Here is a 19463-nt window from a genome sequence, read left to right on the forward strand (position 1 = left end):
CATAAATACTTCTTGAAGATGCCCCTTAGTAGTTTTAGCCTTCAATCGCTGCATTGAAACATGAGGTCTGCATCTAGAATGTGCGTACTTAAGTGTATGCATAACCCTAAGCAATCCTATTAACTGAAATGTGTCTATGGACCTGCCTGAAGTCATTCAAATACTTCAGTGTTTTGCTGGATCATAGACATATTCTCCAGCGCACTACTGCAACACCATACCATATCCTGGAGGAGCTGCTGTTCATAACTACCTTCTTCACTCCCTCCATATAAAACATCTATCTCTTTCTAGATTGTAGTTATTATCCTGTGCTATTGGTTTACAAAGCAGTAAAGCACAGGAACATGCCAGGTAGAAACCAATATCCAGTATCCAGATAACTTTTGGGGTCATCAGATATCTGCTTCTGTCAGTTGTTTATTCTAAGGATGTATTGTGATTCTCAAACAGCAACAACAGATTTAAAAGAGAGGATATATCCTCTATCGTTTCCATGAATCAAATTGGGTTTTGTGACCTGGAAAGATGTCACCTGATTGAAATATATTCTGTGCTACAGGAGTCTTTGATCAAGGGTACAAGGAAAAAAAAAAAAAAGATGTAGCAACTCAACAAGGCAATCCAATTTGGCATAAGTGTTCAGAGCTATAGCGCATAAATACTTGCATTGCACGAATTGTGCATGATGCTTGCTGAGGGTTTTTTTTTTAATTGCCTGTGCATCAGAAAAAAATAAGACTATTCAAATCATTCTCTATTACTGTAACATAAAGTTTTATTCTTGCATCAACACCATATTGAAGGGTGGGAGACCTTGACATGCATTTCAAAACAGAAGAACTTAGAGCAAGATTTGCAAGGGGCATAGGAATAATGATGTGAGCATTCCCCCATTTTATGGTAAAGCACCAGGTTACATAAGTGGTAGTCAGTCATCTGAGTAAAGTGCCTAAATTGTGGGGTGATTTATTTAGGTCCCTATAATCAGGATTCAGAACAAGGGTTTAATATAAAAATTAATGCACTGTATTTTGGGGCGGCTCCTGGAGATCTTAACTCTTGACTTGTCTACATGTTAACACTTTTAATTGGTTTAAAGCACTCATTATGCAGCTCAAAGTTACTCCACTCCAAGGCAGGATTATTTCTAGATCCACATAACCCTGCTCCTATTCCATTAAGATGTGACCACTCCCCACAGATGTGTCACTCAAGTTGAAGGTGAGACTGCAAACTAGCACTAAACTGATTAACATTTGTGCAGCTCACAGTGTAAAGTGTAACAAGGCCTTCAGCCTTGCAGGTATGTTAGCCAGAACAATACTGAAGAAGGGGTGTTACTGTCTCCTAGCATCAGGCTGGATTTAGGTGCCTACCTGCAGCACTAAGGTAGGTACCTATGTAAAACCAGGCTGTACATCCTTAAATCCCTGTCTGGACTGGGTACCTGAATGGTTCCTTCACATAAATTTGACTGAGACACTCTTTTCTTACAAAAAGCTGTTGGTGGTGGTGACACAGTTCTGCATCACATTTTCTGGGATTGCTTATGCCTTTCTCATTAAGGAATCATTTAAGAAAATATATGGACAACACCAGAAGTAGTCTAAAACTCAGCTCTTCCTTTTCAAAGGGTGGTGCCATCATTATTGGGGTATGGTGTTGAATCTTGCATTTTTTCTTAACCAGAGGTCCTTCTTCAATATAAGGGGTGGGAAGTGTCCTTAGCCCACTCCTTCAGGAGTGTGTCTCTCCTGAAGCTAAGGATGTTAATTAGGATGTGAAGTGGCAGGTGTGGGCTTGACCCACTGAGGCTGAGATGAACATTGTATGACCTTCCAGCTATATTCTTCTATTATTCTAAGTGGTTCTGTGGGGGTTTTAAGGATTGGTCTCTTGTACTTAAGTACAAAAAATAGTCCTAAGTTTAGGTGCTCGTATTTTATTTTTGTTTGTCTTGTAGCCTCTTTAGAAGTGACATATATTTATTTATTGTTTACTGTCTAATTAGAGATATTTGCTAATCTACAAAAAATAGGATAATGCTATCTGGTCTGGAGATTGGAAAGGGTTCCTTGATTCATTGATTCTTAGTCCCCTGCTACTTCAGTTAACCACTTCATAAAATCCTGTTAAAAAACTTGCCTTTACTACTTCTCCTGGAAGGGTTTTACAGAACTTCATTTGTCCTATGTTCTTCTAATTTCCAGATAAATCATGTTTATGGTTAGTTTATTGTTTGTTCATTCGTTCTTGTGCTGAAGTTGCCTGCTAACTTTAAAAGGTCTTCCTCCTGGTGTTCCCCACCACTCAAGGTATTTATAAGTGAGCCTGCAAAAGCTCCTCCTCATCCTAATAGTATTCTGAATTCTCTACTGTATTTCACTATTCTTAGCTTTATAAGTAACTGCAGTAGTGAAAATGTTCTCTGACTCTCAATATAATTGAGAGTCAGAGAACTCTCAATTATATTGTAGAGAGGCAGGGATTGTAGAGAGGCAGCAGCAAGGTGCCAGACTTCTATGCATAGACCCTGAGATGGTGCAGAGTCACTTGGAGGAACTGGATGCCTTTAAGTCGGCAGGCCCGGATGAGCTCCATCCGAGGGTGCTGAAGGCACTGGCCGACATCATTGCACAGCCACTGGCGGGAATATTTGAACGCTCGTGACGCACAGGAAAAGTCCAGGAGGACTGGAAAAGGGCCAATGTGGTCCCCATTTTCAAGGAGGGGAGGAAGGAGGACCCGGGCAACTATAGGCCAGTCAGTCTCACCTCCATCCTTCGCAAAGTCTTTGAAAAAATTATCAAGGCTCACATATGCGAGAGCCTGGCAGGACAAATTATGCGGAGAGGAAACCAGCATGGGTTCATGGCAGGCAGATCGTGCCTGACCAATCTAGTCTCTTTTTATGACCAGGTTATGAAACACCTGGACACAGGAGGAGGGGTGGATGTCGTATACTTAGACTTCAGGAAGGCCTTCGATACGGTATCCCACCCCATACTGGTGAACAAGTTAAGAGGCTGTGACTTGGATGACTACACAGTCCGGTGGGTGGCGAATTGGCTGGAGGGTCGCACCCAGAGAGTCATGGTGGATGGGTCGGTTTCGACCTGGAAGGGTGTGGGCAGTGGGGTCCCGCAGGGCTCGGTCCTTGGACCGATACTCTTCAATATCTTCATCAGGCACCTAGGGAGGAAAAATGTCCAGCACACCTACAGCCTAGGGAATGACCTGCTGGGCGGCACGGAAGTGGAAAGGGATCTTGGAGTCCTAGTGGACTCCAAGATGAACATGAGTCGGCAGTGTGATGAAGCCATCAGAAAAGCCAATGGCACTTTATCGTGCATCAGCAGATGCATGACGAATAGGTCCAAGGAGGTGATACTTCCCCTCTATCGGGCGCTGGTCAGACCGCAGTTGGAGTACTACGTGCAATTCTGAGCGCCACGATTCAAGAGAGATGCGGATAACCTGGAGAGGGTCCAGAGAAGGGCCACTCGTATGGTTAAGGGCCTGCAGACCAAGCCCTATGAGGAGAGACTAGAGAAACTGGAACTTTTCAGCCTCCGCAAGAGAAGGTTGACAGGCGACCTTGTGGCTGCCTATAAGTTCATCACGGGGGCACAGAAGGGAATTGGGGAGTATTTATTCACCAAGGCGCCCCCGGGGGTTACAAGAAATAATGGCCACAAGCTAGCAGAGAGCAGGTTTAGATTGGACATTAGGAGAAAATTCTTCACAGTTCGAGTGGCCAGGGTCTAGAACGGGCTCCCAAGGGAGATGGTGCTCTCCCCTACCCTGGGGGTCTTCAAGAGGAGGTTAGATAACCATCTAGCTGAGGTCATTTAGACCCAGCCCTCTTTCCTGCCTATGCAGGGGGTCGGACTCGATGATCTATTGAGGTCCCTTCTGACCCTAACATCTATGAATCTATGAATCTATAATTTGGGTACCTTTCAGTATACTTAAAAAAAACCAATAGATAAGCCTTTTGCTGTTCACCACATATACATTTTCATATTATTATGGCAATTTTTATTTGATAGGAAATCAATAGAAAAAAGTTGTGCATCACTTCCACTTAACAATTCAGTCAAAAAGTTAAGGAATGAACTATGAAATGGACCGTTATATGCACATTTGTCCTTTTCCAAGCCAACGAAACAAGCCAATCTCCAACTGTGGCTGCTTGAAAGGATGATTAACTCTTGGTAGCAATGAAAGCATTGAGAAGGCTAGAGCTTTTCAGTCAGCCCACCATGTAAGTAGATCAAACTAACGTGTATCAACAATGTTGTATGATTGTGAAACAAGCTAGATCTGTACTGAAATGTCCTAGTTCCCTAAGAAAGATGTGAAATAATTTTTGCACTGTACTGGCAAGGCACCACCTGGAGTGCTGTGTCCATTTATGGGGTTGCACTTCAGTAAAATTAGGGACTATTGGGACTGAGTCCAGAAGAGAGACATGAAAAAAAGATCTCAGTCCCAGAAAGCATGATTCATGGGAAGAAGTTGAAAACAATGGGTCTATAAGTCTGGAAAAGAGAAAACAGAGGAGAAATATGAGAATAATCTTCACATATGAAAAGGCTGCTGTAATGAGGTGTGCAGTAAATTGTCCTCTATGTTCACTGGGGAGAAGATAAGATGTAATAGGCTTAAATTGCATAATCTTTCTAACTGGAATGATAGATAAGCATTGGAATAGATTACCCAGGACATTTCAGACCTTTTGGGACTGGAGTTTTATTTAAGAACACGTTATGCACACATCTGCCAGGAATGGTTTGGGTCTAGTTGATGCTGCCTTGGGGCAGAGAGAGAGAGACTAGATGACCTCTTGAACATCCCTCCAGGCCTATTTTCTGTGATTTCCATATGATAAGTATTTGCCTATATTCATGAAATATTGCAGGTGCAAGAAAACAAATCCTGAACCTGCTGAAATGTTATAGATAACATTCTGATAGATTTTAATATAAAATAAAATCTGCCATATTGTACCAACTTTGGCTCTATTTGTAAAATTCCACAATTTTTTTCACAAAACTTCAAAAGACCAAAATGCCTCTTTTGACTTGTTACGGTTCAAATTTCTGATCTGCACCTTAAAATGTATGCATATCTCTGCCTCTTCTTCTTGTTCACCTGTCTCTCACAATATTGTTTTCCTCACTCCCATTCCTGTCTGTTCCACCTGAAGTTTGGATCTCAGTGACTTCTTTGCCACCCTTTTCTTTTTTAAAGACCAGCTACAAGTTGTCCCTCCCTCCATGCCGGATTTCTTTAGGAGCCAGTTCTGCAAAGCCATGATCCTGTCCACATTCACATTCTTCCATAAGGTCCCTTCTCTAGTGAACCCACCAGAAATGGCTAGGCTGAGGAGCACTCAGGATGGTTTATATGTCTGAAACCAACCCAAGTCAGCCAAATATTTATTTTTAATTACCAATATGCACTCAGCCACCACCTTGATCATTTTGTTCTTCTGTTTAAGTTATTATGACAAAAAAGGGGGAAAATATGGAAGAGCTTAATATTGGTGGAAGAACTGCCACCAGCATGGCTGGTCCAACTGTGACCCTTGTTGCACTCTCGGCAGGAAACATGTTGACCTGGAAAGTGGTCTGAAAAGGTAACATTTGAGAAGAATCGGTTGTGTGGCGGAACTGTGCTATACTTATTGTTCTTGTATGAATTATTTCAGCCTTTCTGGTTGTTGAGGCAGCATCTTTATGATCCCCATATATATACATGAAGATTAAAAAGAGTTGTTTAAAGGACTCCTTTTCATATTAACTTTTATATTACTGTGCTGAGCAAAATGTGTAAAAGTTGCTGTTGAGTTAGAATATTTTAGACTAAACAACATAGCCTTTGCGCTTTCCTCTGTGTGTGTAATTTCTTACTAGGAATTGTCAAGAAAGTAAAAGGGGGAGAGTGGAAATGAAGTGTAAATAATTAGATAGGATTAGCTTTAAGATTCATATAGAATAATTATATTAAGGTCAATGCCAATATAGATATTATACGGGTACAGCTCACATTCAAGTACAGTAATTATAAAAACTATTGAAAAATAATTAACATTTAATTATTTATTGTAATTGGTTAATGAAAATTTGATAAGCATAATGGGAAATAGAAATAAAAACTAATTCTAGGCTTTGAAAAACACATATTCTTGATTTTGGAAATGCAGGAGATTATTGCTGTTATGTAATTACCAATGCATATGAAGCTCATATCTATTCATCCAAGGCAATCTGCCATTATTTAGCTGCAGACAGGTATCAGGAAAATACCTGTTCATTTGAAACAATGATCTTTTTACTTATACTAGTAGCCATGTGATGAACATGTACCACTTAAATGGAGTGCTCCTCAAAGCTTTATAAAATATTCATTAAATATCTGTCAGGCAACTTGCAGTTCAAAATGTTTCCCCATAATGGCAACAGATTAAATAGGAGTATATTTTTATAATAAACATATTTTTTACTGACTCCTCATTTGCATGTATATGTATTTATTTAAATGCCAGTCTTATCCATTTGTTCCATTTTAATATCCTGTTTTAAAGCTCTCTTTTAATACACTGTTTCTTATGTGCCATAAATTGGAGGTAAATGCTTCTAATTTATAGATTTGTAACATTTTGCAATATCGTTCATGCCTTCAACCCCAAAGGAAAAAGAAGAGGAATCAAGTGATGATTAGAAAACTGTGCATCCGTGTGTGTGTGTGTGTGCCATGAGGGTGTGTGTGATGGAAGGCAGGTGATAAGGAGAAAAGGAGTGAGAACATAAGAATATTTCATGAAAGCAACATAGGATGCTCATGCATTTTTCTTATTAACTTGTGAAAATAATTCATTTTGGAGAAAGACTTTGGGGCTGATCTTACGCCCACTGAAGAAACTAATTTATTTCAGGAGGAGATGGGACTGCCTAGGGGGCCAGGTTGATATGGCATAAACGAGCCCACTTCCACAGACTGGCTGATTTGTGCTTTCTTATGCAAGTAGTGAATTCAATGCTTAAAGCCTAAGGACCCTGTTTTTAAAATAAATTAGGTGCCATACTAATTGCGCCTACATGAGACGCTGACTGTCCAGTAGCCCATGACTACTGAGCAGTAGTGTCACATGGCGGGAAGCGTGATGCTATGGTACTGCACAGTAGTCACAAGCTATTGCACAATCAGCATCACAAAAGAGACACTCCTTAGCATGACTGCAAAATAACTCTGGTTACTGTTTATATGAGTGCTAAATGACTGAGTAGTCAGCATCTTGTGTAGACACGGCCACTAACTCACTCCCCCCATGCTCACCCCTGTCCCAGTTTAGCTGTTGACTAACCGCAGAGGTATGTTACCGCCAAAGAGGCTTCATGTTTTGACCTTCAAGTTAAGATCATAGGACTAGGGCGGGCAGGGACCTCAGGAGGTCATCTAGTCCAGCTCACTGCTCAAGACAGGATTATCCCAGGACTAAATCACCCTGGCCAACTGTCGGTCTAACCTGGTCTTGAACATTTCCAGGAATGGAGATTCCACAATTCTTTCTAAGCAGCCTGTTCCAGTGCTTGTTCACCCTCGTAGTCAGAAAGTTCCTTCTAATCTCCAACCTAATTTTCCTCTGCTGCAGTTTAAAGCCATTGCTCCTAGTTCTGTCCCCTACAGCCATAGAAAATAATCTATTTCCATCCTCTTTATACCCGCCCGTTAGGTATATGAGAGTGCTATCATATTCCCCTTCAGTCTTGTCTTCTCCAGACTAAATAATCCTAGCTATTTTATTTTCTCATAAGTCATATAATCATGTTTGCCTCTCATAATTGAGTTAGTCTCTACTGGACTCTTCAATACGTCCACTTTTATGAAGTTTGGAACCCAAAAATGGACATAATTCTCCAGGTGTGGCCTTGCCAGTGCTGAATAGAGAAGATTAACCACTTCCCTTGATTTGCAAGCAACACTCGTGTTAATGTAACCCAGTATGCTGTTGGGTCTTTTTGCAGCAAAAATACACTGTTGTTTTTTATTCAGCTCATGCTCCACGGTAACCCCTGAGTCCTTTTCTGCAATACTGTAGCTTAGTCAATCATTTCCCAGTCTATTTTTGTGCATGCAATTATTCCATCCCAAGTGCAGACTTTTGTACTTGTCTGTCTTGAATTTAATTCAGTTGACTTTAGACCATTTCTCCAGTTTATCCAGGTCAGTCTGGATAAAGTTCCACTAGGCTCCAAACATCCTACTTTTTTACTTAGCCAGAGGCACATCACTCGTCACAGGACTTGGTATCTCACCTTTAAGCTCAAATGTAAGCCCAGTTAGAAACAAAACCTAGTCTTGATGTGAATACCCCTATCAAATGCCAACCCAATCAAGATCCACACAAATGACAAAGGCAGAGACACAGGTGACTGGTAGGGAGGGTACGGAGTGGGGGGGAACATACCCCACTCCCTGAGATTGGCCTCTGACTCGGCACTGCTCAGGATGCGGCAGGTTTTTTGCTGCATGGGCTGGTGACGTGTGGGGGCGGGGGGCACTAAGTCATGGCACAGAAGTATAGGAGTGGATATGGGGATTTTAGCCTGGGCCCACCCACAAATTGTGCCCCAGACTCAGGAGGCACCAGTCAACCCTGTGCAGAGATAACTTTTTGATCGTTTAAACTAAGGACAGTCACAAGTGTTACTGTTCCTTTTTATACAATGGGTTTAGACCCACGGTGGGTTTCCTCTGCACTCGTTTACCAGGGACCTTACTTCTCAATAAATTTACTCTGAAGTCAGAACATATCAGCAGCTCTCACAAGTTAGCTTTCGGAAATAATTATGACTACAGGGTCTGACCACGAGGTGGACAGGGAGCTCATTTCTATTGAGGACATGGCCACTGTGGTAGAGGACATAACACAGGGGGTATCTACATGACATGCTAAATGCAGTAGCCTAATGATACTGCACAGTAGAGTGTCACAGCAAAAACAGCACCAACACACTACTGTGCAGTATTATTAGGCAATTGCGCAGTAGCATCACTAAAAAGATGTACACTGGTGCTACTGTAAGTTCATCACGGGGGCACAGAAGGGAATTGGTGAGGATTTATTCACCAAGGCGCCCCCGGGGGTTACAAGAAATAATGGCCACAAGCTAGCAGAGAGCAGATTTAGACTGGACATTAGGAAGAACTTCTTCACAGTTAGAGTGGCCAAGGTCTGGAACGGGCTCCCAAGGGAGGTGGTGCTCTCCCCTACCCTGGGGGTCTTCAAGAGGAGGTTGGATATGCATCTAGCTGGGGTCATCTAGACCCAGCACTCTTTCTTGCCTATGCAGGGGGTCGGACTCGATGATCTATTGAGGTCCCTTCCGACCCTAATATCTATGAATCTATGAATCTACTGCTCAGAAACTGCAGTTCCTGTGCCCTGATTTAGTACTGGATTATACAAGTACTAAACTTAATGTGCAGTAACTATGGCACATTAAAGCATGTGTAGACATGCCCACTTACAACATAATATCATTCTCTGAAGTAAATGTGGTACTGATTTTTTTCAGTAAACCAGAGAATATCACATTCCCTGAGGTAGGTGCTGTGTGTTCACTCCACTTTTCCTTCAAAGTAAATTGAAAATATTTAAAACATGGTGTGTGTCTACACCCTCTATGCAGGTCTTTAGAGGATTCACCAAAGATCAATGTGCAATGATTAATTCCCTTTTGGAGTTATGTGGAAAGTATCTAACTACAGGTAACAGAGGCAGGACATATTTAAATGCTATACCAAATGAGTGGACCTCTGTCTTTCCCTGAAGGTACTAAGAGGGTTGTTAAACGTTATACTTAGACCATAATATAGGCATTTATAATGTGAGCATCTGCACGTTAAAACATTACAGTTTGTGCTAAGTGCCTGTCTGGATTATAACTTTTCTACTGACTTTGGGCTGTTCCACATTTGACCTTGAATCCTCAGTCTGTGTACAGAATTTCAGTGTCAGTAGAGGATATTGGTTTCCTCGGGGCTGGACTGAGAGATGATGCAGTGGAGTATACCTTCATGAGCAAATACCAGAGAGTGGGTGTAGACAGTTTGTGCTAAAGGCAATTTATTATCTCTAAAAAAAATTGCATTAAACATTTGCATGTCAAAACCATATACACTATTTCTGTTAGCTGCCTCTTTTTCTTATACCAAACTACACTGAACTTCAACGTATTTTTATAGAAAATAAACAGCCTTCAGATAGGAAAAGCCAAAAAAAGAAACCCAAGGAAAAAAAGAAAAGAAAACAAAAAGCTCTCCTTCCTACCAAAAAAAAATCAGGTGTTCTGGATATGGAAATACCCAAATACATGCAGTTTCTAAAACATAATAGATTTGACAGCACAAAAGACGAACAACATTATTGTGACTACAGGTAGATTTATCACTTATGGTATGTGTACTTTTAACGAGCTTTTATTTCTAAAAAGTTATGGTCTCTGAGTTACTATGAATTTAAAATGCAGCTCCTTAACATTTATATTTGTCTACACTAAGGTTTCAATAATTTATTAACATGGTAATAAATGTTTTATCCTACTTGTCTGTAACATTTTATAAGGCCATCTTGTTAACTCCTGATGCTCAAAGATAACAGAAAGAATCTTGTGCGAGAGCTGTATACTTCTGGATTCACTTACGTGCAGGCTTTTCAAAGCAAGGATGGTCTAGAGGCTCTCTGAACTGATATTTAAGATAACCCAGATAAAACAAAAAAAAACCAACTTGTGTTTGGTTGTACAGGAAGCTGGGATCAAAGGAGAGGAACTCGTTCGGCCTGTGGGCAGGGGTGTGTCTTTACGTTACACCGTGCAGCGCAGCAGCTGCAGGCATTCACAACTCTTAAGTTAGGTCCCCCTTGCCAGCCAGGAGATTCACAAAGAAAAAAGTAGTGTGTTTTTATTTAATGCCTTTAGAGTTCTTTTTATTTTTCTTCTGCTTTCTAATTCTTTAACGGTCGCATTTTCAAGATTTTTTTTTCATAACCCACAGGTGTAGACACCTTTTCCTTTGAAAGACAATTGCAATCTTTTGATCACTGTAGCTCAGCTGCTGTTTTGGTAAGAGAAAACCACTGATTAGCCTGAAACACACTATAAATTGTGAGAGCTGATAATACTGCTGTGCCTAAGCCATGCACTTTACTTTTGGGATCTGAAACCATACACAAATCTCCTTAGGAAATGCAGGCCACTCCAGTGTCAATTTAGCTAATTGAGGTGAAGTTTAGTTTAGTTCAGATGCACAAGGAGTGTATACAATTTAAACCCTTGAATTAAGGCTGAAGTGGGATTTAGGTGTTACTGCCCCTCCACCCCATGATAAATGTAAACCCTGCTACCACAAAATGATAAGCATTATTTTCTGGCTGGCTGAAATGATTTTTCTAAAACTTTTCTGAGGGGATAATGTTCAGCCATAAAACAATCTGATCGGAGGAAACTGCTTCCAAATAGTTTAAAGAAGGGTTGTTTGTCTCCTGCTTCAAATTTAATGAGTGGATGTTAGTAAAACAGAATCAGAAATCAGAGCAGGCACTGTAGTTGGTGTCATTTGTAAGAATACAAACTTTTTTTTTTTACCAATCAATCTTTTAAATTATATTTTGAAGTTTTGGAACAAAACTGCTGGCGGTTTTTCCATCAGGTTTTCCTCTCAGTCATTGTCCATAAGTCTGACAAGGATAGACCTTTATGTATTCTTCTCTTAACAAAATGGAAATGAGCAGTAGTTTTGTATTAAAGTGCTGGATCTCTCAAATGGAATGACATCCGTCTCTGGTCAGAAAGGATTTTATCAGCAGTAGGTTTGGGTGAATCTTTTATTTCCTGAAAAAAATGATTTTTTGTTGCCCCCAAAGTATTCATGAACGCAGGTTGAATTTCCTGAGAGGTTTCAGATGGACACAAATCGCAGGAAAGATTTACAAATAGGGAAGGAGTCTGCTTGTTATGTTATGGCATTCACTCAGCATGTGGTATATCAGCATGCTTCTGTCCTCTGCCTAAAATGTGAGCCTGTTTGGCATGTCCTAACCATCCTGCTATAGAGTACTTTTGGCTGAGGCTTCCTCAGTCTCTATTGTTGGACCTGTTCTACTAAAATGCTGAAATATTCAGTAGGCAAAAGTGGGAATTAATTGCTAGCCTGATAATTAGAGTATCCACATGGAAGTTGGGATACCTGGGAGTCAGTCCCTGCTCCACTAAAATGTATTTCATCGAAATCATCTCAGTGCCAACACAGCATGCTGAGAATCCCCTCCCCTCCCCAGAATGCTCCACACTGGATATGTCTACATGTGCCTCTTTTAAGCAGGCTTAGCCTAACATTGTCCTTTTTAAGGTGCATTAAGGGTGCATTTCTACACATATTAAATGTAGGTGCATATCAAATTTAGGCATGTATCAAAAAGCAGGTATCAAATTTAGGCGTGGATATTAAAGTCATGGTAGTGCACATGTAGACACACTAATGTGGTTTAACACAGTGTGCATCAATGGATACACACCGTGTTAATGCACATTAATGCATCTGCACATATGCTAAAGTGACATTGCTATTCGCACCTTAATGTGCATTAGCTCGCCCACGTGTAAACATGTGCCTGAATTCTCTTAATGCGCATTAAATTTAGACACGCGTAACTACACCCAGTATGATGGTCAGTACATAAGTACTAAGTGACTGTGCAGTAACCAAGTTACTGTGCAATAGCATCCCTGAATTACTTTTTGGTGATGCTGACTATGAAGTAGTTCATTGCTATTTGCGCAGTAGCGTCACATCATGCTTCGGGCCACACAGTGCTACTGCGCAGGAGTAACGAGCTACTGTGCAGTAGTAATGAGCTGCCCTGCAGTCAGCATCTCATGCAGACACAGCCAGTGATTCTCAACTAGGGTGTCATGGCACACTGGGGTGTCTCAAGATACAGCAGACATGATTCACAAGATAAACCCAGAGACTTCAAATAGAAGCCCGTAGTGTTAAAAAGATTGTGAGCGGTTGTTGTCTTTCTGAGTTCTTTGCAACAGAAGAACTGCTCTATCATTTTTCTGTAGTAAAAAATCAAGTGAAAAGCAAGAGCTGGTATTTTCTGAGGGGTTGCAGGCATCCCTTGAGTCTAAAAAGGCTGAGAAACATTGCTTCAACTACTGGGTGACTGGTTAAAAGGGGACTCCCGTTCTCTTCCCAAGTGTTTGGATCTAGCAGTGTTTGCTTTTGATTACAGAAATGGAAATATCCATTCAATCTGTAGGAAAAACCAATCTTTTAGTTTTTTGTTTCAACAGGGAAAGTAATATTGTGTATCATTCTGACCTGTTCTCCTTGTCCATTTAATTTCTTGCTTTGGCAGTCAAACTGAAAAATTAATTACTTGCCAACCTTTATAGCGAAGAGCCTGTTCCTCAGTTTAACGTGAAGATTATTAGCTTCTCCCGTACAATTTTCCCTTCAAAATTAAAAACAACTTTTTCATACTGTGATACTTTCTTAATGCTGTATCTTTACTGAGGATGTGCTCCATCACAATGGCAACCTTATTGAGTTTCCTCATGGGGTATCTTATTAAGTCTCTAATGAATAGATTCATATGTAATTGTAAGATTATTAACAATATTTTTGCTTCGGGGAGAAATGCGGTCGTTGACTAGGCTTTGAGTGGTATTTAACAGTGTGTTAAAAAAGACATGGCAGTCTCTTTTCTGGCTATTTGACTAGACAAGTTGCTAAATAAAATGTGAAAGAAGAGGAAAATAATTTGATTTAAAATAAACCGAACCCTTTTTTTATTGCACGTTTATCTTTTACTGTATTCTAAAACAGGTATTCACACAATACTATCTATTTTTCATTAACCTTTTCTGTTTTCCACATGCACAACAAAGGTGTTTTCCTACCTCAAAGTTCCTTTAAAACCACTCATAGTTCAGTGAGTCCTGAAGACCCTTCTACTGCAATGACTCTGGGTGAAAGTTATGCTCTTTCAAAACCTTTATGTGGGTTATTTCTACATACAGGATAACCTGGATATTAATTGGCCCCTGAGTTACCACAATTAAAGCCAAGTCAAGGTAGCTGTATGCAATTTTTAACAGCCTGCCTCAGCCTCTTGCTGTTAAACATACAAGATTGTTCTCTAGGATATCTCTTCTTGTCCAATTTTAAATCATTCTGCTCATGTAGATATTACTAAGGTAGGGTAAAGAATCTGCAGACAAAACCACAGTAAATTAATGTGTCTTTTTTCCCCCACAAAATTGCAAATATCAGCCAGATTTTTAGTCCAGTCAGAAGGAGGCCTATATTCGGGTTTCTGACTTCTGAATTTCTTCTGCTTTATTTCACCTCATTTCACTTTAAAGAGAATAACATTTCCATTTCTTTTTCCTTTCCAGCAATGACAATGCAGTTCATAAGTCATCGCTTTCCTGATTATCATGATCCAACTATAGGTGAGTAGGGATTATCGTTTCCTTTAAACTATCCAGTCTGGCTTTTCTGTGCTATTTCTGCTACGAAGCCCTCCTGTTCCATACTTCGATACTTGCTCCACAGTGAAGCCTCTCCATGAATTAGCAGTATGGCAGAAAGGCAGGTTGTTTGTGATCCCCTAGCATAGTGGTTTTTAAACCTGCTTCAGTCACGGAACCCTTTCATATCACTTCTTCTGCCGCACACCCCTACCCCTGCATGAGCTGATGTGAACCAGCTCAGCAATGGAAGTACATAGCCTCCCAGCCTGCTCTGCCATTAACCCCAATGTCTGTGCAGATCCCCTGACGATGTGTTGTGATAGCCCAAGATTTTACAGAGCACAGTTTGAAAACCAGTGCCCTAGCACCTACTTGTGAGCCTCACAGGGCTTATAATACTCATAGTTTGAGCTCCGTTTTTAATGACCGTTTGTCTGCATCATGATCATACGGTAGTTATTCTGTCATCAAATACTGTGAAAAAAAAATTAACAACATGGCTCTGTAAAGTTTGGTTTTTTTGCATTTGTTTTTTTTTATGGAGCTATCCATGATCCCTAACTAATGGAGGCTGTATAGTTACAGTAAAAGCATCTAAGAAGAAATGATGCTATTCAATATACTGTATTCAAGCATGAAAAAAGCCCATTCTGTATGGATTTTTTCGTCTGTTTATCAAACCATTTTTTCATTAAAATATACTTTGGTAGGGTTCATATAAAATACCAGAATTGCTAATGAATTAACTGTACTGTAACTGCAATAGAGGATCATGTTCTGTTCTGGGCTATATTCAATTGATTAGCATTCGTCCATCAAATAATTGAGCTCATGATCGGTAAAGGGTTAACATTCATCTAAGGCACTTCTTTGAAAGCTGTCTTCTTGAGAACATGCATCAGGTTTGTGGACCATGTTGTTGAGTTAGGATTGGTAGAAACTGGGCTAGAACAGAAGTTTATGAGCTGGTCTTGTGATTCAATTCATTTTGAGGCTCAGTAGAAACATATGCACCAGGAGCAGAAAAACCACCAGCTGAAGGTAAGGTAAATCCTTAGTGGTTAATCCTCTCCGTGCCAGGTGCTGAGTGCTACATGAGAAGAGCTGGGTTCATGGAAGCTGTTTGTTGTTCACCACAAGAAGTCGCTCCACAAAACCCAGCATCTTTGTGCATAGTCTTAGCATCGTCTACAGACACTTGCTCTATCTCCTAATAACTGACTGTTTACATATACACACACCTCTTCCTTTTCTAGAGCACTCCTCTAACATCAGATTGTTTTACTGGCTGTTAGGGAGCAGGATTTTGGCATCATTCCTTCTCTTCAGGAAAGATAGGCAAATGGGTGGGTGAGTCAAGGAGCATTCCTAGAGTATTGTTCTTGGTCTTGGGAAGAGATGCACGTGAGACAGGTATCCTTGCCAACTCTCAGAAGGGTTATGACAGTATAGTCCCAAGCTTCTGTGTATCATTACTTTTAGTTATCACCTTAAATTCCTGCTTTAAAAAAAATGGTGTTGAAAAACATTCTGATTCTTGTTGCCCATCAGTTACTGCTGCTTGATCCCGAAGAGGTTGGGTGATTCTAGGTATCACCTTTAAGAAAAAGGAAGGGTGAGTAATGAGCACATAGTTATCCCTTTGGACATCCACTAGGTACATCCATCACTTGGGATTAACTTTGTGGACATTCTGTACTGACAGATGGCTGAAAGCAAACATTTATCTGGCTATAAAGAAGAAAGCTTGCAAGACAAAAGTTTGAAAGTGACTGTTCAGAGTACTTCATTGTTTGCATCTTTTACCTTTTCCAGATCTCTTCACTCATTGCTGTCTGATATTTCCTTCTGGTAGGCAGTAGTTAGGCTTTCTCTTGTATTACCTGAACTAATCCCAAATATAGTTAGTTTGTGAAATATGTCCTATTTGAGTGAACAGTCATTGTTTAAGAGGAAGTCAGAGCTTTCCTTTCCTTTTCTTTTATATGGTGTGCATAGCAATTTCCTGCTCTTCAGCTCAAGCAAGGCAGGTACTTTGGGAGCAGTTGGGCATGTCTACACATGCATTTACACCAGCTTAAATTTACTGCACAGTTAGTTACTGCCCAGTAAGCAGGAATAGGCTGGCATCCAGATGTGCAGGCATTAAAGTGAATTAATTTTTTGTGTGGACTGACTTGGTACTGAAGTAGTGTGTGTGAACTAAACCAAGTCAGTTCACACACACAGCGTTACTGCGCAGTACGGTGTCTACACATGTGTTACTGTGCAATAACTTACCGGGCATAAATTTGATACCTGCATGATGCAAGTATCAAATTTATGCTCAAGTCAACATAAGTCACTGTATTTACTATGCAGTACAGGCATGCACATGTAGATGTGCACCAGTGCTGTGCAGTAATTTCGGGTACTGGGAAGTAAATGCACACATGTAGATGTGTCCACTGAGTGGCAGATAGACTAAGACCCACAAAGGGCTATGAAGGAAACAAGGATGCTCAACCCCTGGCCAGGGGGCTAAAGCCACTCCCCAGTGCCATGTCCAGCCCATGGGACTCCCCACAAATCCTGTGGAGAGCTCTCTAAGCTATGGCTCTGAGACTATTTCAGCCTCATCACAACTGGATGGAGGTAGCACAGGGCCCCAGAACCTAATCCTGGCTGAGCCAAGATTGGGCCTTGAGGAACCACAAAACCACCTCTCAGCCACAATTGGGCTCTAGTTGGGTGAAGGTAGTATGAGGCCCTGGGGACCAGTCGTGGTGCATAGAGGTGGTGCAGGGCCCAATCCAGCCTGTGGACTGGTCCTAGTCAATTGAACAGCACTGTTTCAGCTAAAAGAACAATGTTGGTACAATTAAATATAAGAGGGTTTAAACTGGTCGTACGTAAGAACACTGAAGTTTGTAGCAACCTCTCAATACTGGGGCAAGAGACATAATGGAAGGAAGAGCCTTCTTCACTGTTTTATTCTAAGGTTTCTCGGTTTAAACTCCAAAAAATCTGTCAGCTACTTCTGCTGCCTATGGAAGAAAGGAACACAGCCCTGAATTACCTTCTTGGCACTAGGCTCTTTCAACATCACCATCTAATTGGAGGCCAGAAGATCAGCCAATAAGAGAGAAGCTGATACTGTTGAAGTTGGCATTGCAAGAATCAGATATATTTGCACTGGTACAACATACCCCATCACCTGCCACTCTTTTTTCTTTTGATAAATTAACTCTATGTCTGTCTACTTGACTTTGGCATCAGTTCATCTGGCACTGAAACAAGCACAGCCTCATTTAGCACTGATTCATTCAGCACTGAACCATTCAACACCTCATTATAGGGGGTCAATTCAACCACTGACACAAGCAGCAACTTCTACTTCAGAGCTTCCAGTTTCCTTTACCACTTTGGCAGAAAAGAAAATTATCCCAAAACAGTGCTACAGTTTGTTACTGGATGAGTCTCTGATTTCCAGATGTAAGGGCTGATCTCCTGATAGAGGCAAAGGTTAATATCCCTCTACAGTGCTTAGAGGTTGATCCAGGTGACACTTCCAGTCCTATCATTATGCCTTTCTAAACTGTCTGCAGTGAGGAAGCCCATTGTGTAGTCATTGCTGGCAGCAGTGGAAGTCCCTCAGTGCAAGGATGACAGTCTTCCAGTAAATACAAAAGTCATCAGTGAGTCTGTAGATGGTTGAGGAGACCTATCTTAGATTCACATGTTTGAGTGCAGACATGGAAGATGATTTGGGGAGGGAGGCATATAGCCTGGTGATTCTTTACATTTGTCTTTTGCATCTATCTGCCTCCACAGTTTGCTTGAAATGATGAATGCCTGGCCACACGTTATAGCACTATGGAGGATGATTCAGTACTTGAGTCTCTCATGAATTGATGGTAATATTGCATTTCTTCAGATTGGCCTTTAAGGTGTCCTTAAATCTGTTCTTTTACCCACCTTTACAGCACTGGCTATCAGTGAGTTGGGGATTGGTTGTCAGGCATCCTTATGACATGCTGTCCAGTGGAGCTGGTATATAAACATTGCTTCGGTGCTGGTGGTACTTGCTTGAGCTAAAATGCTTCTGTCCTTCCAATTGATATGGAGGGTTTTCTGAAGACATCATTAATGATAATGTTCCAAAGTTTTTGGTGTTTTCAGTATGCTGTCCAAGTTTCACATCCATACAACAGAGTAGAGATGAGAATAGGTTGGTAGATGAGAAATTTGGTTTGGGTCCTGATGTCATAATCATTAAAAATATGAAGTTGGGGACCCCTGAAGGCAAAGCTGGCAGATTAGCATGGATTCAGGTTAGGAAATTTTAATTTATTATTTGCAGTAAAAGTATTGTTCTGTGTGGGGCAACTGGATGCAAGGGGAAAATATGGGGTTTTCACAATGAACTTTATAAGACCCAAAGACATGTGACAGAATCCTTGACTTGATATAAGAAGAAGAAATGGTCCAAGTGTAGTTGTTTTCCACCTTTATCAGGCTATTCTTGTCTGGCTTCCTATGTAAAATTCTGACAAATCATCAAGATTCATCTGTCTCATAGTCAGTCCGTGAGAATTGTGCTTAGGCAACAGCAAATGTCTGCTGGTTATTTTATTGGTTTACCTGCATCTTCCCAACTTTTGCTGTGCCCCCTTTTTTTTCATTCAGCTTGATTTTTTCTGAAACATGAAAGTACATAGTGTAACACCCACTAAAATGGTAATTTCTCTATCCCTTAAATCCTAAAACCAAAATTAATGGATATGAAAGAATAGGAATTTAGGATGTGCTTTATGAAGCTCGAGATGATTATCCAATGCTCTGAGAAATGGTGGGTTCAAGACAAGACTTATACTTCAGCTGTTAAGGCAAATAGGAATGTCTTGAGTTTTACTGTTCACTGAT

At 40.7% G+C, this 19463-nt stretch overlaps 1 protein-coding gene across 1 annotated transcript in view; it reads left to right on the forward strand.

The window, feature by feature from the left end:
- The window catches only part of RIT2 (Ras like without CAAX 2), a 305834-nt gene that overhangs the window by 72244 nt on the left and 214127 nt on the right, over positions 1-19463 (forward strand). The window contains exon 2 of the mRNA XM_006022493.2: positions 14481-14537. Coding sequence (XP_006022555.1) covers positions 14481-14537 — 57 coding nt within the window. The remainder of the gene's footprint in view (positions 1-14480; positions 14538-19463) is intronic.

This window comes from Alligator sinensis, unplaced genomic scaffold (assembly GCF_000455745.1).
Source record: "Alligator sinensis unplaced genomic scaffold, ASM45574v1 scaffold1018_1, whole genome shotgun sequence".
In the NCBI taxonomy this organism is placed as follows: Eukaryota; Metazoa; Chordata; order Crocodylia; family Alligatoridae; genus Alligator; species Alligator sinensis.